General features: G+C 38.1%; 1 protein-coding gene across 4 annotated transcripts in view; it reads right to left on the bottom strand.

Moving 5' to 3' along the window:
* The window catches only part of UBR1 (ubiquitin protein ligase E3 component n-recognin 1), a 145,887-nt gene that overhangs the window by 104,856 nt on the left and 19,333 nt on the right, over positions 1-21,698 (bottom strand). For 3 of the 4 annotated variants that reach the window (XM_048854897.2, XM_075129678.1, XM_048854895.2), the window contains exons 5-11: positions 20,729-20,859; positions 19,406-19,547; positions 6,109-6,171; positions 5,503-5,626; positions 4,123-4,230; positions 2,878-2,966; positions 1,093-1,191 (exon numbers count right to left, since the gene is read on the bottom strand). In XM_048854897.2, coding sequence (XP_048710854.2) covers positions 1,093-1,191; positions 2,878-2,966; positions 4,123-4,230; positions 5,503-5,626; positions 6,109-6,171; positions 19,406-19,547; positions 20,729-20,859 — 756 coding nt within the window. The remainder of the gene's footprint in view (positions 1-1,092; positions 1,192-2,877; positions 2,967-4,122; positions 4,231-5,502; positions 5,627-6,108; positions 6,172-19,405; positions 19,548-20,728; positions 20,860-21,698) is intronic. The other variant, XM_048854896.2, reaches the window with a different exon arrangement.

The raw sequence follows: 21,698 nt of genomic DNA, 5'->3' as shown, positions 1-21,698 counted from the left end.
ATGGCCAGAGAGGAGGGATGTGTGCCAGTTCAGTGGCTCCTACCAATGAATCTCCTGTAGGTAAGTTAGAGCTGGTGAGAGTTAAAGCTCATGAAAACCTTGAGGAAAAAGGTGTGACCACAACACTGACTGCCCTATGCCAAGGTGAATTCCTCCTTCTGCACAGGTGTAATCCCTCTCTGTATCAGCTCTGTGGAATTTGGCTTATTTTCTGTATGCTGGTATTTTCATCTAGTGCCTGACTTGAAAGGCAAAACTGTAAAGGAAAGAAAATGTGTTTGTGTCCTTTGTTTCTTTATGATGTATGAACACACAACCTCATTATTTTTACTTTAGAAATGTTACAAACATCAAATCATGTCTTCCTTTATTATTATTTATTTATTTATTTTACTAGCGGAATAAAATACTGGAGTGGGATCGCTCTCATTCTTCTGTTGAAGAGGGACCGGTGCCAACTCTTTTCAGCCAGGGAGTCTAAGTGTTTGGCAAGAGTACAAGTTACACAGGTGTCCAAAACATTTGTTAACAAGCTGAACAAAAATCATTCATTTCAACTGATCATGCTGTATTTCCTTAATAGCTGCAGTGACAAACTACTAGCTCCCCAGTCATCTATAAAGACTTCCTTGAAAGACAAGGTAGAAGAGATCTGAATTTCTCATGTAAAAACCAAGCAGGAACTCTACCTTCGAAACACACACAGATGCTGCCTCCTGTCTTTTAGGGCTTCTTCATCCTTTTCTTTCCCCCCAGGTCTCCCCACACACACACACACACACACTTTTTCCCCCCTGCAGGGAAAAAGGTAATCTTGAGCTGCAGACTAAAAGAAATTTAGCTGATTTATAGAATGACCTTGTGCAGAACTCCATTTACTTGCATCCCTTCTCATTTCTGTGATGAATTTTCATAAAAACTTCAGACAAAACAATTTACCCTTTTATTTTAGCAAACTCTAAATACCCTTTTTGCTTTGGCTACAAATGTATGGAAACTGCCTACTAATTGAATCAGCAGTCTATAGATATGGTATCATGATAAACCACTCCATGATCATGATAGATTTACTGAGGTGCTGGCTATACGTACCAGAGTGGGTACAGTGAATATCTGAACTGAGAGTGCAGTCACTGAGATACTTCTATCATGGTCATCACTGATGTATTCTTTTTGCAACAGCTTGTAATACTGTGAAAAGGAGAACATTGGGAAAATGATTAACAGCTAAAGCTAAATAAAACCAAAAAACATTTAATTTAATTTCACTTGGAAGAAACACTACAGTTAAAACAGATGTCTTTATCACTCCCCAACAGCTCCAGATCAACACACATGAACTGCACAAAGCCCCATATCTAGAAGAGCAGTTAATGTGGTTAACTTTACACAAGAGTAGAACCACTGATTCTTCTTTAAAGTTAAGCACATGCTTAGGTGCTTTGCCGGATGGAATCTAATTCCTTTATTTCCCACACTGCCATCCTTCTCCAATGAGGGAAACAAAACACACACACACACACACACACACACACACACAGTCAGTCTCTTAGCTCTTGAAATTACAAGAATCATAAAATAGGTCTTTATCCCCTCCACAAAACAGAATATGGACTGTTCTGTTGAAGAGCTGCCACCAAAAGCTCTAAGGATTCAGCATAATTCTTTCCCTTACATTTCCATTCCAAAGAGGAACAATGTCACTCACATTTTTCACTCGTAATATAAATGGATTGTCTCTCATAACAAAGAAATGTTCTGCTAGCCCTTAATGCAATATTTGAGAAATAAACATGAAGTATCTTTTTGAAAAAAAAAATCAGATAGTTTACCCACTGCTTCAATGGTAGCAGAAATCTAGCAGCATGTAGTAAAGCTATATATACACTGTGCTCATCACAGTTGCACATTAGCATCTACATGTCTAAAGCGGGGCTTGAAGCAAGGACCTTGAAGTCTCATACTTTTTTGGCTGAGCTAGGAGGGTTGCTAACGCACTCCATGTTGGAAGTTCATTGGTTTAAAATCAAAACAATTCTCCATAGTTCTAAACTTAATACCAGAATGGCAAGTCTATGGCTTTTATCGTCCATTCCATTAGGTTACGGCTGAACTTGCACCTCATTTTAGATTAGAGAAAGATTGTTGGTTCTCTGGGCCAAATTGCCTAGCACCCATCTCAACTAGTGAATACAGCTTACAAGTTTTTTATATGTTTTAGTTTTTGTTGTATACTAATTTATATCCTTAAGTGGATACAGTATTGCTTCTCAGACACTTCAGCAACTTCTTTCAAGGTTGGAGCATGAAGAACTGTTTTGGACTAAGTATCCACAGAACTTTACTGCTACAATTTGATAATGAATAAGTTACACGTGTATCTAAATAATCCTTGACAAAACCTTATTGAGAATCCTGAATTACAGATGGACAGCACCTATGCTGCATTTCTGTACAAACTGCAAGTTACCTTAAAACTGATATCAGTACGGATGTGAAGAAAAAAAAAAAAAAAAAAAACTTTCTGAAATTAGGCTAGTGAACATGAAAAATATTTATAAAACACCATAAACAGACGGTTTTATGGGGTTATCAAGTCAATGTACATTTAAAGAGGGCATAAACATACCATGTATTCTCTGAGTAACCATTCCACTCTCTCATAAATATCTTCCTCGATATATTTTAAAAATTAAAATATATTGTTAACTATAATTTAAAATTCCACGGGCATGGAAGCACAAACAAGAAGAGTTAGGAAATGAAAATCAGTTTAAGATTTCATCCATAATTTTTACTCTCCCGTTTTTTGCTGAGGACATCACTTGTTTAAAATTTATAACCACAATATGTAAGAAAATATGAACATCTAGTTACCTTGACAAATTCAATAGCAAAAAGTTTTTTGTACTCCATTTCCATGAAAAAACTGCTGAAAATAAGTTCATGAAGGATCTTCCTTGCCCCTGTGAAGATAATAAAATTTGTTTTACTCTTACTCCACTAAACACTATTTTTTTTTTTGTGCAGGAAAAGAGCAGGTGGAAAGAGAAGGAAACTCCATATCATTAGAAGTATTAAGACAGTTATGCATATACACATATAATCAACCCACTGGCAAGTAGCCTATTATTCATTTTAACAACATTCATTAGGTAACTGCTTCAGAACTCTGGTAGATACAGGAATCCACTTGTCCAACATGGCTCTGTTTCCCCCCACCCGCTTGGGACACAGTGAGCTCAACTTCCTTTTAGCTTTCTTTGAAAGCCAATGAGCAAAGATCTAAGACCAGTCCACATTCAATTTTTGTAGCAATTACACTATATAGAATTTAGAAACAAATAAGCTAACATGCTATGAGCACCAATATACCTGTGTAACTGCGTCCACATGACAGGATTACAACCAAACTATATTAGTTTCTAAACTGATAATTAAATCAGTATAAGAATTGTATGCAGACAGGTTTCTTTAAATCATCCAAGTCATGCGTGTTAAGCTTTCTTAGCTTCGCTGTTTAAGGGTAACAGATCCTCTTTGACATTTTTTGGTTTTACTTAGTTTGGAAACAGGAGGAATGTTCTAGTTCTGCAGGGTTGCGTCTCCATTTGTGAACAGTTTCTGGGCTCTTAAATCTTTTATGCCAATCAGGCATATCATTCTCTTCTTAGACACTTTCTACTCTGGTTATTTTGTATGGAATATCCTACCACTCTCAGTAATGAAGGTGCGTCTTCCCTTTGTCCTTTACTTAGCCATTATAGATACGTATATAAACAATTATACTTATGTCACTGTAGCTGAAATGTTTTCATACCTTCTATTTTGTAACATTTTACATTTGAAAACTGAGAGCAGGTTTTCATCATTAAGTTACATTCCCAGAGTACATCCTCCAAAATATGTAAATTTGAAAGGAAAGGATAAGGAGGCCGACACTTAACAAACCTCAATCATATTCTTAAACTTCAGCTGCCCTAGAATAAAGAACTACATTGAAGATTTAACTTATACTACTATGGCTTCCATTTTAGGGCATTTATTTACTTAGCATATTTAACAAATATATTAAAGTGGATTGCAACTTCAGTTCAGAGTAACTTACATACACCCACCCACCTTTATGAAGTTTTGCATCCCAAAGCATCAACATGCTTATGAGGCAGGGCTTTTCAGAGTCAGCTTCCTCTTTGAGGCATATTTGACAGAAGATCTGGCGGAAGTCACCTAGACAGAGAAGTACATTAGTTTGTGTAATGTCATTGAATAATCAAGGGGTCCACCCAACAAAATACAAGTCTGTTTAAGAGATAATTTCATACAGAAATTACTTCTGGATTCTGATCTTAAAAACCAAAATCACAGATCACTGACTAACCTTAATATTTCTACACAAGTGTGATCTCAGCATACCTTGTTGCTCTGCAGAATAACTTCCCTAATTTCCACAGAGTAGAGTTACCTACTTACGAGAGAAATTTAGGGAGTTGTGGAGGACTGACATTTCACTAGGAAGGGGGTCAAGACAGCCTTGCACAGAAAATTCTACACCAGATCTGAACACAGGTGGGCAGGCCAGGTTGGGATGTGACTTGATCTCTTCCAGCCCCTACACAGGGTACTCTTACGAAGTTGGATTACATAGGCTTTGTGTAAGATTCCAAAATGTCATCTTATATTTCTTTAAAGTTATTGATAAACAAATTATTTGCAGAAGTAGGATGAATGTATGATAGCCACTTTTCTAAAGACAAAAGCATTGGTGAAAGAGAATTAGGAAATGAGTCCTTATATTAGAGGTTTCTTATGTGCAATGCAATTTTGCAATCAAGAAGCAAAAACAGTGGTGATTTGATTCAGTTTAATAAGGATTAAACCTAGCACCCACTTCTCTGAGAAGAGAAAGGGGCCTATGAATGGATTTGTTGTTTTATTTTCTAAGCAACATTCTAAATTTGGAAAAATAACAAGTCTGGAGTGGACCTGAGAGTGTCTTGTTAACACAGTCAGCCTTTGGGCCTCAGGGAGGAGAATCTGAGTTTTCAAAAAACAATCTAACCATTTTCATTTTGAAGAATCTTGAAAAGAAACACATTATTAGGACTGAAAGGAGCAAGCAGCTGGCTTCTGCAGCAAGACACTTTAAAGATCTCTTCTCCACACACACTTTATGTAAAATTAGTCAGTTAGGTTTGGAATGTTCCCAAAGAATCAGCACACAGACAGGAAAGCCACCTAAAGAGTCTCCATGAGATTCTGGAGGCGGGGAAAGGAGGGGAACACACCATAACAGTTTGAGGGGTGAAGTGATGAAAAGATAGATATATTATTGCACGGGAGAAGAGAGAAACAGATTATTTATTTTAAGGGGAGAAAAATGGGAGTATTTTAAACAAGGGAATATCACATGTATTGCTGCCTAAAGAGATATTTTTTGAGGGTACGTCTTGCTAAAGTTTTGGCAGCCCATTACTGGAACAAAGTAAATTATATGCTTACTTGAATAGCTCATAAGTTTGTTCAACCAAGAACCAAGACGCAAAGCAAATTTCTGATGAGCCATAACATCAGCATGCAGAACCTCCACATGAAGCGGTCGTTGGGAGACATTCTCAGAGTGCCTCTACAAGTCAGGTAAAAACAAGAAAATAAAGTTTGAAGGAGAGAAGGCCCAGAAGTTCTAATCTTCTTAACCCGTTCACGAACCCTCCTCTCACTTAAGCAAATTTTTGCTTCAGACACCTAAACCAGCTGACTCCCGATTTAGGACAGTGTTTAACACGTGTATCTAACTTGACCAAAAGATGGTGGAATAAATTGTATCTCAAGGGGTTTAAAGAAAGATTATAAAAAAATCTGCATGTATTAAGTTATAAAGATTACATAACAAAAATATAGACAGACAAATTGAGTGAGGTAATATATTTTAATCGGACCAAATTCTGTTGGTGAAAGAGACAAGCTTTTGAGTTTACACAGATTCTCTCTAATATCTTGGGACCAACACGGCTACATCATCACTGCAAATAACAAAAAAAAGGTAATAAAAAAAATACAAAGAACATCAAAATTTGTAAGACTGGAATAAAGATTTCAGGAAGTTACCTTGATTTCTTCCTTTGCTTCCTGACAGGATACATAAGGTCCCTCTTTAACAGCCCTACGACCCTGTTTAAATAACAAGGAATTAAATAAGAAATGAATTAATAAAATATTGAAAAAAAAAAGAATAATTTAAATTAAATTAAATTAAAAAAAAAAAGACACTTCGGCCAGGTCCCTGCTAGGTGACATTATTCAAAATAAGCAGGCAGCACAAGGCAGGTGTGGTGAGGAAACAGGTATCTGACTGCCAATTAATTTTATCTAAAAATTACTAAACAAAAATAATTCAATTAGGGTTGATAAGTGGGAGAAACAATAATTAAATAGATGGAATTAATAAATAATTGCTTCTCATGAAATTAGTTCAGGGAAACCAAAATCAAAAGATGGAAATATCAATACAGACTATTCAGGAGACTATTATTTTAGTAGCAGGGGTTCTTTTAATGCACTAGGTGACGCCTCATAATCAACAATTATTTTCTTCAAAATTAAGAAAATATTTAAATAACTAAAATAAAGAGAAAAATCAATACACAAAATAAATCAATAAGTATATAAAATGACAAGAGAATATTAATACACAACTCAATCAGCAATGAATAGGCAAATGAGTTAAGCATATAAAATAAAAGGTAAATGAGTATTAAATATTAATACTTAAATTAACTTGTAATTACTTATGTAATTCTAAAATGTAAGAGAAAAATCACAACAAAAATTGATTAAATATTGGCAAAATTTCTATCATAGAAGAATAAAACTCAAAGCTATAAAGAATCAACAACCATGCTATATTCAGTCATCTACTCAAGGCACTAAATATATCAATGGGTATTTGAACTTCTCTACATGAGCAACTAAACCATGGCAAGCTGGGGTGTGAATCTACCCTGACACTACTGTGAATGTGATCTAACGTCCATATGCATTCTGTTGATCTGTTGAGTTTGTTAGAATGTTTTGAGCTGCATTCCAATGAACGGTTAACGTAGGCCATGATCAACTACTGCAGGGCAGGTTCACACCCCGGCTTGCCGTGGTCTAGTTGTTCCTGTAGATAAACCCTAAGGCCTTGTCTACACTGCCACTTTACAGCGCTGAAACACACACCCCTGAGCACAGTGCTAGTGCCACAACTACACAGCCATGTTAACGTGGCAGCACTTTAACGCTGGCATCGAAGACATACCCTTAGTCTCCTACTGAGAGAGACGAATGATTAAACATCATTAACATTTCAGTCAACACATTAAGTGTAAAGTAACCAAGGTAAATTCAATTAAAGTAAATTAGGTTATAAAACTATCTAAAAAAATCTCCTAGATTAAAGAAAAAGAATAAAACTGTGAAAAATAAATAGGATAGTGTACTTGAGTATAACAACTTAAATAAGACTAGTAAAACAACAAATAATTCTCCTCAACTCTATCTTAAGAAATCAGAATTCTAGGACTAAACAAAGGATTTAACTAAATGAATTCAAGGTCATATGACAATTACAGCTCACCATTAATCAGTGTTCAGACACAGCTGTCTAGCTAGAAATTGTTATTTCTATGCAAGCTGGGATATAAATCACCCAAGGAAGGAACAGGTAGGGTTCTCTCTGTTTTGGTTGAATTAATAGGCTAAACGGAAACGGTGAAAGATAGTAACAGAGTCTAAGCAAGTATTGTGTAAGGTGGCGGTCTCAATTTTACACAAGGCAAAAAGTTTAGAAAAGCTGAGTTAGACGTGAGACTCCAAAAACAGAAAACCCAATAATAAAGGGGGGGATTTCAATTAAACCCATATTGACTGGGAACATGTCACCTCAGGACAGGATGCAAAGATACATTTTCTAGGCACAATTAATGACTGCTTTTTGGAGCAGCTAATCCTGGAATCCACAAGGGGAGAGGCAATTCCTGACTTCGTCCTGAGTGGAGCACAGGAACTGGTACAAGAGGTGAATAGCTTAATCATCAGTATTAGCAACCATAATATAATTAAATTTAGCATCCTTGCAGGGGGACAATACTAAAGAAACCCACCACAGTAGCATTTAACTTCAGAAAGGGGAAAATACACAAAAATGAGGAAGTGAGGTAAAAAGAAATTAAAAAGAAAAGCCACAGGAGTGAAATGCGTGCGAGCTGCACAGAAACTATTTAAAAATACCATAACAGAGGAAGAAAAAAAATGTGAATCCATAATTTAAAAAAATAATAAGAGGACCAAAAAAATCACACCATGGCTAACCAACAAAGTAAAAGAGGTGGTTAGAGACAAAAAGGTATCCTAAGTAAAATACTAATATGGGAAATAGAGAGTAGCGTTTACACTGGACTTGCCAAACGTTAAGTATAATTAGGCAGGTCAAAAAAGAATTTGAAGAATAACTAGAAAAAAAGCACAGAAACTAAGAGCAATTTTTTTTTAAGTCAGAAGCAGGAAGCCTCTAAACAATCAATGGGGGCACTGGATAATCAAGATGCTAAAGGAAAACTTCAGGAAGACAAGGCCCAGGTGAATCCTATGCATCAGACTACACTGAGTATGTGAGGAAGGTTACCACATCTGAGCCCTTTTTAGGTGATGCATTTGAGGAACTGTCTCACATTCAGGTGTCAGCAGCAGAGGTTTTGGAACAAACTGATAAATTAAACTAATAAATCAGCAGAACCAGATGGTTTTCATCCAAGAGTTCTGAAGGAAATCAGATACGAGATTGCGGAACTACTAAATGGTATGTAACCTATCAGTTAAATCAGCCTCTGCACAGATGACTGGAGGATGGCTAATGTGATGACGATTTTTTTTTTTTTTTTTAAAGTCTTCAGAGGCAATTCTGGCAATTACAGGGTCAGGGAGCAAACCGGTTGAAACTATAGTAAAGAACAGAATTATCACACACAGAGATGAACACAATATAGATTCATAGATACTAAGGTCAGAAGGGGACCATTATGATCATCCAGTCCGACCTCCTGCACAACGCAGGCCACAGAATCTCACCCACCCACTCCTGCGAAAAACCTCTCACCTATGTCTGAGGTGCTGAAGTCCACAAATCGTGGTTTAAAGACTTCAAGGAGCAGAGAATCCTCCAGCAAGTGACCCGTGCCCCATGCTACAAAGGAAGGCAAAAAACCTCCAGGGCCTCTTCCAATCTGCCCTGGAGGAAAATTCCTTCCTGACCCCAAATATGGCGATCAGCTAAACCCTGAGCATATGGGCAAGATTCACCAGCCAGATACCCAGGAAAGAATTCTCTGTAGTAACTCAGATCCCATCCCATCTAATAACCCATCACAGGCCATTGGGCCTATTTACCATGAATATTTAAAGATCAATTAATTGCCAAAATCATGTTATCCCATCATACCATCTCCTCCATATACTTATCGAGTTTAATCTTAAAGCCAGATAGATCTTTTGCCCCCACTGCTTCCCTTGGAAGGCTATTCCAAAACTTCACTCCTCTGATGGTTAAAAACCTTTATCTAATTTCAAGTCTAAACTTCCTGATGACCAGTTTATATCCATTTGTTCGTGTGTCCACATTGGTACTGAGCTTAAATAATTCCTCTCCCTCTCCAGTATTTATCCCTCTGATATATTTATAGAGAGCAATCCTATCTCCCCTCAACCTTCTTTTAGTTAGGCTAAACAAGCCAAGCTCCTTGAGTCTCCTTTCACAAGACAAGTTTTCCATTCCTCGGATCATCCTAGTAGCCCTTCTCTGTACCTCTTCCACTTTGAATTCATCCTTCTTAAACATGGGAGACCAGAACTGCACACAATATTCCAGGTGAGGTCTCATCAGTGCCTTGTATAACGATACTAACATCTCCTTATCTCTACTGGAAATACCTCGCCTAATGCATCCCAAGACCGCATTAGTTTTTTTCACGGCCATATCACATTGGCGGCTCATAGTCATCCTATGATCAACCAATACTCCAAGGTCCTCCTCCTCCTCCATTACTTCTAATTGATGCGTCCCCAGCTTATAACTAAAATTCTTTTTATTAATCCCTAAATGCATAACTTTATACTTCTCACTATTAAATTTCATCCTATTACTATTACTCCAGTTTACAAGGTCATCCAGATCCTCCTGTATGATATCCCGGTCATTCTCTAAATTGGCAATACCTCCCAGCTTTGTATCGTACACAAACTTTATTAGTACACTCCCACTTTTTGTGCCGAGGTCACTAATAAAAAGATTAAATAAGATTGGTCCCAAAACTGATCCTTGAGGAACTCCACTGGTAACCTCCCTCCAGCCTGACAGTTCACCTTTCAGTAGGACCCGCTGTAGTCTCCCTGTTAACCAATTCCTTATCCACCTTTCAATTTTCATATTGATCCCCATCTTTTCCAATTTAACTAATAATTCCCCATGTGGCACAGTATCAAAGTAATCTAGGTAAATTAGAGCCACTGCGTTTCCTTTGTCTAATAAATCTGTTACTTTCTCAAAGAAGGAGAACAGGTTGGTTTGGCACGATCTATCTTTTGTAAAGCCATGTTGTATTTTGTCCCATTTACCGTTGACTTCAATGTCCTTAACTACTTTCTCCTTCAAAATTTTTTCCAAGTCCTTGCATACTACAGATGTCAAACTAACAGGTCTGTAGTTACCCAGATCACTTTTCCCCCCCACTTTCTTAAAAATAGGAACTATGTTAGCAATTCTCCAATCATACGGTACAACCCCTGAGTTTACACATTCATTAAAAATTCTTGCTAATGGGCTTCCAATTTCGGGTGCCAATTCCTTTAATATTCTTGGATGTAGATTATCTGGGCCCCCCAATTTAGTCCCATTAAGCTGTTTGAGTTTCGCTTCTGCCTCAGGTATGGTAATATCTACCTCCATATCCTCATTCCCATTTGTCATGCTACCATTATCCCTAAGATCCTCTTTAGCCTTATTAAAGGCTGAGGCAAAGTATCTGTTTAGATATTGGGCCATGCCTCGATTATCCTTGACCTCTACTCCATCCTCAGTGTTTAGTGGTCCCACTTCTTTTTTCTTTGTTTTCTTCTTATTTATATGGCTATAGAACCTTTTACTATTGGTTTTAATTCCCTTTGCAAGGTCCAACTCTACTTGACTTTTAGCCTCTCTCACTTTATCCCTACATGCTCTGACCTCAATAAAGTAGCTTTCCTTGCTGATCCCTCCCATCTTCCACTCCCTGTATGCTTTCTGCTTTTTTTAATCACCTCTCTGAGATGCTTCCTCATCCAGCTTGGTCTACAACTCCTGCCTATGAATTTTTTCCCCTTTCTCGGGATGCAGGTTTCCAATAGCTTCTGCAGCTTTGATTTAAAGTAATCCCAGGCCTCCTCTGCCTTTAGATCCATAAGTTCTTCAGTCCAATCTACTTCCCTAACTAATTTCCTTAATTTTTGAAAGTCAGCCCTTTTGAAATCAAAAACCCTAGTTGCAGATTTATTTTTGTTAATCCTTCTGTTCAGTTTGAACTGAATTAACTCATGATCACTTGAGCCAAGATGATCCCCTACAACCATTTCTTCTATGAGATCCTCACTACTCACCAAAACCAAATCTAAAATGGCAGTCCCTCTAGTCGGTTCAGCAACTATGTTGGGGAAGAATCAACTTGGCTTTTGTAAAGGGAAATCATGCCTCACCAATCTATTCAAATTCTTTGAGGGAGTCAACTAGTGTATGGACAAGTGATCCAGTAGATATAGTGCAGTTGGACTTTCTGAAAGCCTTTGACAAGGTCTCTCACCAAAGGCTCTTAAGCGAACTAAACAGCAATGAGATAAGAGGGAAGGTCCTCTCATGGACCAGCAACAGAGTAAAAGGAAATAAAGGGTAGGAACAAATGGACAGTTTCCATAATGGAAAGAGGTAAATGCAGTGTCTCCCAAGGATCTGTACAATGACTTGTGCTATTCACAATATTCATTAATGATCTGAAAAAAGGGGTGAACAGTGAGGTAGCAAAATTTGGGGACAATACAAAATCACTCAAGACAGTTAAATCCAAAGCTGACTGAGGAGAATTACAAAGAGTTCTCACATAACTGGGAGATGGGACAACAAAATGGCAGATGAAATTCAATGTTGATCATGCAAAGTAATGCACACTGGAAAATATAACCCCAACTAGATATACAAAATGATGGGATAAATTAGCTGTTACCACTGAAGAAAGATTAGGATCATCATGGATAGTTCTCTGAAAACATCTGCTCAATGTGCAGTGGCAGGCAAAAAAGTTAACAAATGTTAGGGACCATTAGGAAAGGGATAGAGAAGACGGAAAATAGCATAATGCCACTATATAAACCGATGGTACGCCAACACCTTGAATACTGCATGCAGTTCTGGTCGCCTCATCTCAAAAAAAAAAAAAAAAAAAAGATATATTACAACTGGAAAAAGTACAGAGAAGGGCAACCAAAATGGTTAGGGGGGTATGGCACAGTTTCCATATGAGTAGAGATTAAGACTGGGACTGTTCATCTTGGAAAAGAGACCACTGAGGGAGAGTATGATAGAAGTCTATAAAACCTTGAATGGTGTGGAGAAAGGGAATAAGAAAGTGTTATTTACCCCTTCACATAATACAAGAACTAGGTGTCACCCAATGAAATTAAAAGGCAGCAGGTATAAAACAAACATAAGGAAGTACTACTTCACACAACACACAGTCAAGTTGTGGAACTCGTTTACATGTGATACTGCGAAGGCCAAAAGTATAACTGGGTTCAAAAAAGAAATAGATGCAGCCCCATGCTCTGAGTGTCCCTAAACTTCTAACTGCCAGAAGATGGGACTGGACAACAGGGGATGGAACACTTTGTGACAGGGTCGGGCCAGATGGCTACAGGAGAGTAATAGAAGGCAGATATATTAGCCCCAGGTTAAGTAGGTCCCTTTTTCCTGGGTAAGGTAACAGGGAAGGTTCCAGAACAATCAGGAACCTTCTGGAGACAACTAAGATAGACAGGCTGATTAGAACACCTGCAGCCAATCAAGAAGCTGCTAGAATCAATTAAGGCAGGTTAATCAGGGCACTTGGGTTTTAAAAAGGAGCTCACTTCAGTTTGTGGTGTGCGTGTGACGAGCTGGGAGCAAGAGGCACTAGGAGCTGAGAGTGAGAATGCGGACTGTTGGAGGACTAAGGTGTACAAGCATTATCAGACACCAGGAGGAAGGTCCTATTGTGAGGATAAAAAAGGTGTTGGGAGGAGCCCATGGGGAAGTAGCCCAGGGTGTTGTAGCTGTCACACAGCAGTTCCAGAAGGCACTCTAGACAGCTGCATTCCACAGGGCCCTGGGATGGAACCCGGAGTAGAGGGCGGGCCTGGGTTTCCCCCCAAATCCTCCCAAACTCCTGGTCAGACACAGGAGTCGTCAACCTGGACTGTGGGTTCAGAAAAAGGGCCAAGCTGAGGGCTGCCGTGAAGCTCCAAGGCGAGCAAATCCACCAATAAGCACAAGACCCACCAAGGTAGAGCAGGAACTTTGTCACAACTTGATAATTCCCCTGTTCTTTCATTCCTTCTGAAGCATCTGGCACCGGCCATTGTCAGAAGACAGGATACTGGGCTAGACAGTTCACTGGTCTGACCCAGTATGGCCATTCTTATGTTCTTAAGTATAAACACTAGCAAGACTGATATACAAAAAAAATAATTAAGGAGCGCAGTGCTCCTAGTAATTGGAATAAACAAAGATAAACCTGCAACAATTTAAGTTACCACACACAAAGATGAAAGTAGTTTAAAGTATAAGGTATTAACCAGTGATGAGCTGCCAAAAGCTGAAGAACCGGTTGCTTCACTCGCTCTGGGTCTTCAGTGGCACTTCAGCAGCAGGTCCTTCAGTCGCTCCGGGTCTTCAGCGGCACTGAAGGACCCGTCGCCGAAGACCCAGAGCGAGTGAAGGACCCACTGCCGAAGTGCCACCGGAGACCCGGAGACCCGCCGGATGAGTTAAATTAAAAAGGGATTCTCAGGGGAGCCTCCCCAGCCGAGAGCTCAGGCGGGCCAGACAGGATGGTCCTGCGGGCCGACTGTGGCCCATGGGCCAGAGTTTGCCCACCCCTTTAACTACCAGTTCTAAACCGGATTCAAAATTTAACAACCAGTTCACGTGAACCGGTGCAAACCAGCTCCAGCTCACCACTGGTATTAACACATCAGATAATTCTGTGGTTAGAAACATAAAATTAAAGCCAGCATAAAAATATTCTTGAATTTACAACATACAGCAATGAGGCTTGAAGTGAGTTTTTGAAGTTAGAAAGATAGTTTCTCTTACTCACAATGTAATGTTAGAAGGGAGAGAAATCTGAGGATGCTTCTTTCACTGGCAAATAACTCATTCACACACGCAACCACAGCACAGCTACAAGGGGGTGAGTGAGTAAGACACAGCACAGAGCAGAACAGTATTTTAAACTATGTTACTAGTTCTCAGTAGCACTTACAATTAGGAACTGAGTTTAAATAAGATAAAACAATGTATTTTCACAGATCTAACAATCTACAGTTCAATTCCAGATACTTGAAATACACGGTAAAAACAGCTATAAGCTCAAGGCTAGTTCTTTAAAGCAACAGCAAAATAACTTTAATAAGCTGGTAATAGTTAGATCACCCTTAACATAAAAAGTGCAAATATAATTTCCTCGCAATTACAGTGTCCTCTAGGTGAGGAGCAAACAACTGAATTTAGGCACATGTTGTTACAAGGCATTAAGTTACATCCAACCATGATTACTGTTGAAGATTTCAAATCTTAAGGCTAGTTTAAAGTTTTATTTCTTCCCTACTTCTACTATAATCTTTCTTGGTATTTATTTGGAATAAGGACATCTGAACAGGGTTTATTATTTTGGAATGTCAATTCAAGGATCCAGAACAATGGTCCAGATTTATGGAACCAGAATCTAAACTACAAGGAAGTACAGGATTCTAGAAAGGCAGTATTTTTGCTCTCCAAGGCCAATTTCTGGCTTCCTTCAAAGCCCAGAAATTCCCTATGGAATCTCAGCAGTAAATACTTATTCTTAAATCTTTCTATGCTTTCTGTCATCCAGGGAGCCTTCTGGTGTGCTGACTATTTCTTCTTGATATCTTTCATCTTCAGGACAGCTTTCTTCCCTAAGGCTCCTTATATTTGGGACTTTAAAAGTTCAAAGTCCCAAAACCCAGGTTCTTCTCAGGAAAAAGGACTTTCTTTTAACTAAAACTCTCTCTTTAGAGAGCAAAGTCATTGAACACTGCTTACATGAATAGGAGGGCTCTTCTTGGTTCAGAATCTGGACACTCAGCATTCAAAACCTCAGGACTTGCAATGAACACGATCTCCAAGGTGAAGAGAGCTGGATCTCTTAAGTGGAGAGAGAACAACGAACTGAGATTTTGCAACACTTTTATGAGTTCTCTTCATTCTGTTGTTTGGGGGACTAGCCCAACTCCAAAAAGGGAGCAGTTTATTGCTTCAGAAATCTTTCCATTGGGCAGTCCAAGATTTTGGGATGTATGCAGATCTGGTTGCAAGTAGTAAGACCTGACAGATCCAGTGACATCACGTTTCCTCCCATCCAGCAGATAGCATCCAAGCTTCAGAAAAGTCCACCTTTCCAAGGGTTTCCAGCCTCTCCTTCAAATTCCCTAATTTTATCTTTGTTTAGCATTGTTTAATTAGAGCATACACTAACCGAACTGTCTTTTGGCTCAATTTCTGTTGTGACTTCTGGAATAGAGCCCTGCAACAAGACCAGACCCAATGAAACCTGACTACAGGTGCTGGATTCAGGATGGGTTGGGTTGGAAAACAACTGGAACGTCTCACGTCAGGTTGGATGCATTCAGGTCTGGTTTACTAATTAGGCTCAAGTAGACCTCTATCCCTGAAACATTTAACAGAATAAAATTTTTCTCATAGTTTGTTGTAACTTGGTAATTACCTTCTAGAAGCTTTATTCTTTTCTTCTTAAACTCTCTTCAAAATTAAAAATTAAGTGTATCTCCTCTTAAGGGTAGGAAGAATTTTCCCCAATTTGATTTTTATTGTAAACAACTTCCAGACTTCTTATAAAATCAATATTTGAATTCCAAATGGTTACAATACTCTAGCTATTTTAAGCATGGTCTTAGATACTTCAAAACAACTGCAACACAACAACAAGAGTCCTACTTCTAATAATATCCTCTAAATATAATTTTACAATTGCTACACTTAATCTTTATACATTTCTAGATTTACTAATATAAGCATACACTATGATTGTATCCACCAAAATCTGTTATTAAAAATATCTTCATGTATATGAATTTATCCAACTACAGTATATATTTCCAGAAATACCTACTCTATTACAAATTTCAGAGCAACAGCCGTGTTAGTCTGTATTCGCAAAAAGAAAAGGAGTACTTGTGGCACCTTAGAGACTAACCAATTTATTTGAGCATGAGCTTTCGTGAGCTACAGCTCACTTCATCAGATGCATACCGTGGAAACTGCAACAGACTTTATATACACACAGAGAATATGAAACAATACCTCCTCCCACCCCACTGTCCTGCTGGTAAAAATTTATTTGAGCATGAGCTTTCGTGAGCTACAGCTCACTTCATCGGATGCTATTACCAGCAGGACAGTGGGGTGGGAGGAGATATTGTTTCATATTCTCTGTGTGTATATAAAGTCTGCTGCAGTTTCCACGGTATGCATCCGATGAAGTGAGCTGTAGCTCACGAAAGCTTATGCTCAAATAAATTGGTTAGTCTCTAAGGTGCCACAAGGACTCCTTTTCTTTTTACTCTATTACAAAAAATCTTTGTTTGAACACCTCTAGCTTTAATAGAGATGTCATTAAATTTGGCCTTAAAATTCTATTGTTCTCCAAATGGCTAAAAAACCGATTGTTTACTTTTCTTAATCTTCTGAATTGGGGTATTTTGTGAGGTGATTACTTAAATTAATGTATTCCTTTGTACATTGCTAAGAGGTGCATTAATGGTTGTGTTGGAACCATTGTTTAGTTTGCTCAAAGGTAATAAAATTTCCAAAAGCAATTTGAGATGTGTATTTAGACACACTCAGGTTTATGGTCTCCCTTTGCCAGCTATAGCTTCTTTAAGTGGAATCTTGATCCTTTTAGCAAGGAGTCATTGCCTGCATTGACACAGAGAAACTGAATGTAGCATAGTTTATGTAGATTTCTGTGTCACTTACTAGGAGATGACTTGAAACCTCTATTTTGATATTAATTATATTTTGAGACCTTTTGGTGTGTCACATCTCATTTCTGATGTTAGTGTTTTAGTTTAATGCAGGCTTACTCAAAGTGTTAAACAGAAATTTAAATGAAGAGAGCAGGAGAAGGAACAGTTTGGCATGTGTGGGGACACTAAGAGGCATTTGTTTATTTCTGGCCTTACAACCATATAGTCCTCTTGAAGGTAACAAAACAACATTCATATAGTTAGAAAGGTCAGTTACCTTATGATGTAGGAAAAAGGGTAATAAAACCAATTAAAACATCTCAGGATTCAACTGATGGTAACTTGACCTAAAAATGAGGCCTTTGTTCGGGTTTAATACAAGAATACAGGATTCAAGTGTGAACTTTGTCACTGCTTTATTACCTTATAACTTCTCAGTAAAAGAATATTAAAATTGCATAAATTTGGACAAAGGGTCTGATTTTTGGCCCATCTTCTGTGTGGTGCCTAGAGTCCATTTAATATAGTGCTCTAGGAATTCTGAGATAGTAATCCACTTGGTACAAACGAACAATCTCTGGATAACCCTACCAATTTGAATTAAATTAAAACAGCAAGTTAAAAACAAACACCACATTCGCATCATCATGTAAGAGGAACAAATTGGTGCGACAAAATGGAAGAACGGGACTTCTGCAAAATACTCCCATCCTGAAGCAGTGTCAGTTTTCATCCTAGCAGAAAGTGGACTCTTCCTGAACTCTTTTCTTTCAACCTTTGCCTATCAAGTGATTTCCTAGTTCTGAGGATCAGATAGTGGGAATGTTCAGAGCAACATGCAACAGCACGCTTAATGGAGTCTGGAACAACGTTGACAAGAACTGTCTGGTCCCAAATTCCAAAGAAAAGAAAATACAAGTGTGGCCTTTAACATGGCCCTTCCACATTGCAGAATTTGAGAAGAGATTAAGAGAAAGCAATAGCTTCCTGTAAGCATACTGCCATTAAAGCAAAGAACATTTTGTGGTACATTTTGTGTAGCAAACATCACAATTTCCACTGCATTGTAAAAGCATACTCAAGTCAAGTTAGACCTAAAATTTAGGTTTTATTATTAGAAATAACCATTTATATACACCCTAAAAACACAAATATTACCTTTTTTTAAAGTTACTATGGAACTATTTTTGGAAAACAGCCTTCTGTAGTGTATGTAGCCCAAGCAATGTAGCATTGTCCGAGCACATGAGAAGCTGAAAGTGAGACTAGACAAAAATAAACTGATTTTTTCATAGTCCAAACCAAGACAAATATTGAAAGTAAACAGCACTAATGGTCAAAAGCAAGTTTTTAAAAACTCTTCCAATTTTAATAAAGGATATGTCCGTCCATATGTATAAAATCTTTGCATACGTACATGTACACACTTCATAATTTTGTGATGCATACAGAATGCCCCCAAGTAATTTTTGAACAGATAATTAGGAATGTTTAATGTTGTTCTGAGAAACAAAAAGTGGAACGGTCAACATCAGCTTCACCATGGAATTTCCCTGGTTTTAATAACTTGCATCACTACTTTAAAGATTATTACAGGACAGAAACTGAACCAGAAAAATTATAAAGAAGTGTTTGCACAATGTAACCTACTATTGAATAGGCAAACCAATATATTTTTATTTTAGTGGTATGTCTGAAATGTGTCGTTTTCTCATCCAAGAAGTGCAAATCAGATAAGATAAAACTAACCTTTATAACAAAGTTAGAGAAAGTTGGCAGTGTTAGACAATAGATGAAAGTGGATCAACCTCAGCTAAGAAATCAGTTGCTTCTCCCCTCCTCTGGACCCTGGTTTGTGTCTTCAACAACAAATAAGCATGATATGAAAACCAGATCACTTTCTTTAATAGCATTCATATTCCATGCAACTACCAATTAACAATTAGGTTGCATTATCCGTCATTGTCTCTTTCCAAGCTCCAACATCACAGCTACAGTTACTATGATCAGAGAGAGAATATAGAGAAGCAGCGTATAATCCTTAAAAAGAGAATTTCTATTTCACACGCAGTGCACTGACCTCTTTATCTATGGCAGTAGTGTGCAACTGGGCTTCCCCGAGCTCACAACCAAGCGCTCTCTGGAGACTGTAGATGACATGGTCATAAGAATGATGTTCATCATTGAAAAGGACACAGTAGTAGTGGTCTGTCTTCTCTCTACTGGGGATAAGCCAGTATTTCATTAGATGAGCAAAGAGAAAAGAAAAACCATCTCCTATCCAGATATTGGCTACAAATCACTTGCAAACTCCTGGGATAAAGTGACAAATATACCCAAATAAATGCTAGGGGAAAACTGAGTTCATCAACTTCAGGTTCTGAAAAAAGGCAAGCAGTTCCACCTCTCACTGAGACAAGAACAGAGCATGATAACTATGCACTGACCACTGATTACAAGAGGGGCATCATGATCTTCTTGGTGATACAAAGTACTTTAACAAGTTTTGGAAATTTAGGACTAACTACACTTCCATCCCAAATGAAAGTTTTTACATGCTAGTTTTCCTTGCAGTTGATAACTAGAAGGTCAATATTTGTATGTTAATGCCACTCAGGAATTTAGGAATTGGGTCTTCACTGTCACACCTAGCTCAAACTGGAGGTCAGTCCAATGAAGTTTTGAGTACTGTCAACAGATTTAAAGGGCACGGTAAACTGTCATTCTCCTATAGGCCTAGGAAGTTTTGTAAGTGCTTCCAGAAACTGTGCAGCTACACTGTGGCGCCGACACCAGTGTAAGCGCTAGTGTTAGTATATGGCTAAGACTCAAGTGGTTTTCGCACCATGTAATGAAAACCAAGCAAAAAAGGCCCTCCCCTCCCCCATCCTACCTCACCCAAGCTGTCTACTTAGGACACTAAACCAGCTCAAGTACAACCAGGTATTTATGATGCATCCAACAAAGTGAGCTGTAGCTCACGAAAGCTTATGCTCAAATAAATGGGTTAGTCTCTAAGGTGCCACAAGTCCTCCTTTTCTTTTTGCAAATACAGACTAACACGGCTGCTACTCTGAAACAAGGTATTTACGTACTCTGCTAATCCTGTAGCTGTTTCTCCTCTCCCCCTGGCACTTAAGGATCCCATTCTGCTCTCGTCACCAATCAAATTAATGGTCTCTTTCCATCTTGGAGGAGGAGGATTTTTGAACAATTTCTATTGTGGTTAATTGGACACTAACATATGCAAAACGTTCCCTGAAGTGTTGTACCTTTATAGAGATTATAGTCCAGGAATGTTATAGTTCTATTTAGAGATCTGGGTGTTAGGAAGTTTATATAGGGTAGCAAAAAACCTGAATGGCAGTTCCAATACTTAGAAATCATTGGCAATATCTCCCACCTGGTCATGAGCACAGGAGGCAACTCCTTCTCTTCTTCCCAGATAGTCATATCTACAATGTATTTTAATACCGACGGGAACATCTTCTTTGCTTGTGCCATTAGTTCTTCATTTAACTGGCATTCAGAATTCTATAAGAAGATAGGACAAGATATCAATATGGAATATAGATATACTAAAACGGAGAAAAAAACTTGGTAATATAGCAGCTGATTATTATATCCTTTCCAGAAAAAAATCCTTGCCATATAAATATAATTTAAAGAAACAATAAAAGTACTGAATTTGATTATATGCAAAGCAAGGCTGAAATCATATTACAGTTGTGTGTGTGTCATTAGAAAGGTCTATTGACCTCAGGCATAATGGTAAATATATTGCCCTACAATACACTCTGGTATATTCACTTTACACTAAAGGGAGCAAGACTAATGAAGCTGAGGAGAATGAATGAGAACTGCACAACCAGAAAGATATCTTTTGTATAAGAACACAGCCCCACTGAAGCCTCTTTGTGACATTGGGGAAAAGTGAAACACACCACTTTTCAATTCCTTGCTATCACTACCTGCAAAATTTCTCAGAAATAATCCAACAACAGTTTTATCCACCAAATCAAACACGATATAGGTGCATTTTTAAAGATACTAGTTAAGAAAATAAGATACAGAAAAACATGTAAACTTCTCTGATCTAAGCACAGGCTGTGAAAAGCTTCATTAAATGGGTTAGGAAACTTAGGTTACAAAAGTAAAAAGGATGGCAACATTGCTTCTGACTCATATGAAGATGTTCATAGATGACAAATCCAGGCCTGAACTGCAATCCCTGATGTCTCATCCTTTCAGTCTGTTTGCATATTCTCCCAAAATGTCTGTAAGTCTTCCTTTCATGAACCACTAGGTAACCAAACATACAAATACAGCCATCAGCCACAGATCTCTTTCACTGTCACCCTTCCCTGTGAAAA

Source organism: Caretta caretta, chromosome 6, assembly GCF_965140235.1.
Source record: "Caretta caretta isolate rCarCar2 chromosome 6, rCarCar1.hap1, whole genome shotgun sequence".
NCBI classification, from domain to species: Eukaryota; Metazoa; Chordata; order Testudines; family Cheloniidae; genus Caretta; species Caretta caretta.
This window is presented reverse-complemented; position numbering and strand designations above follow the sequence as displayed.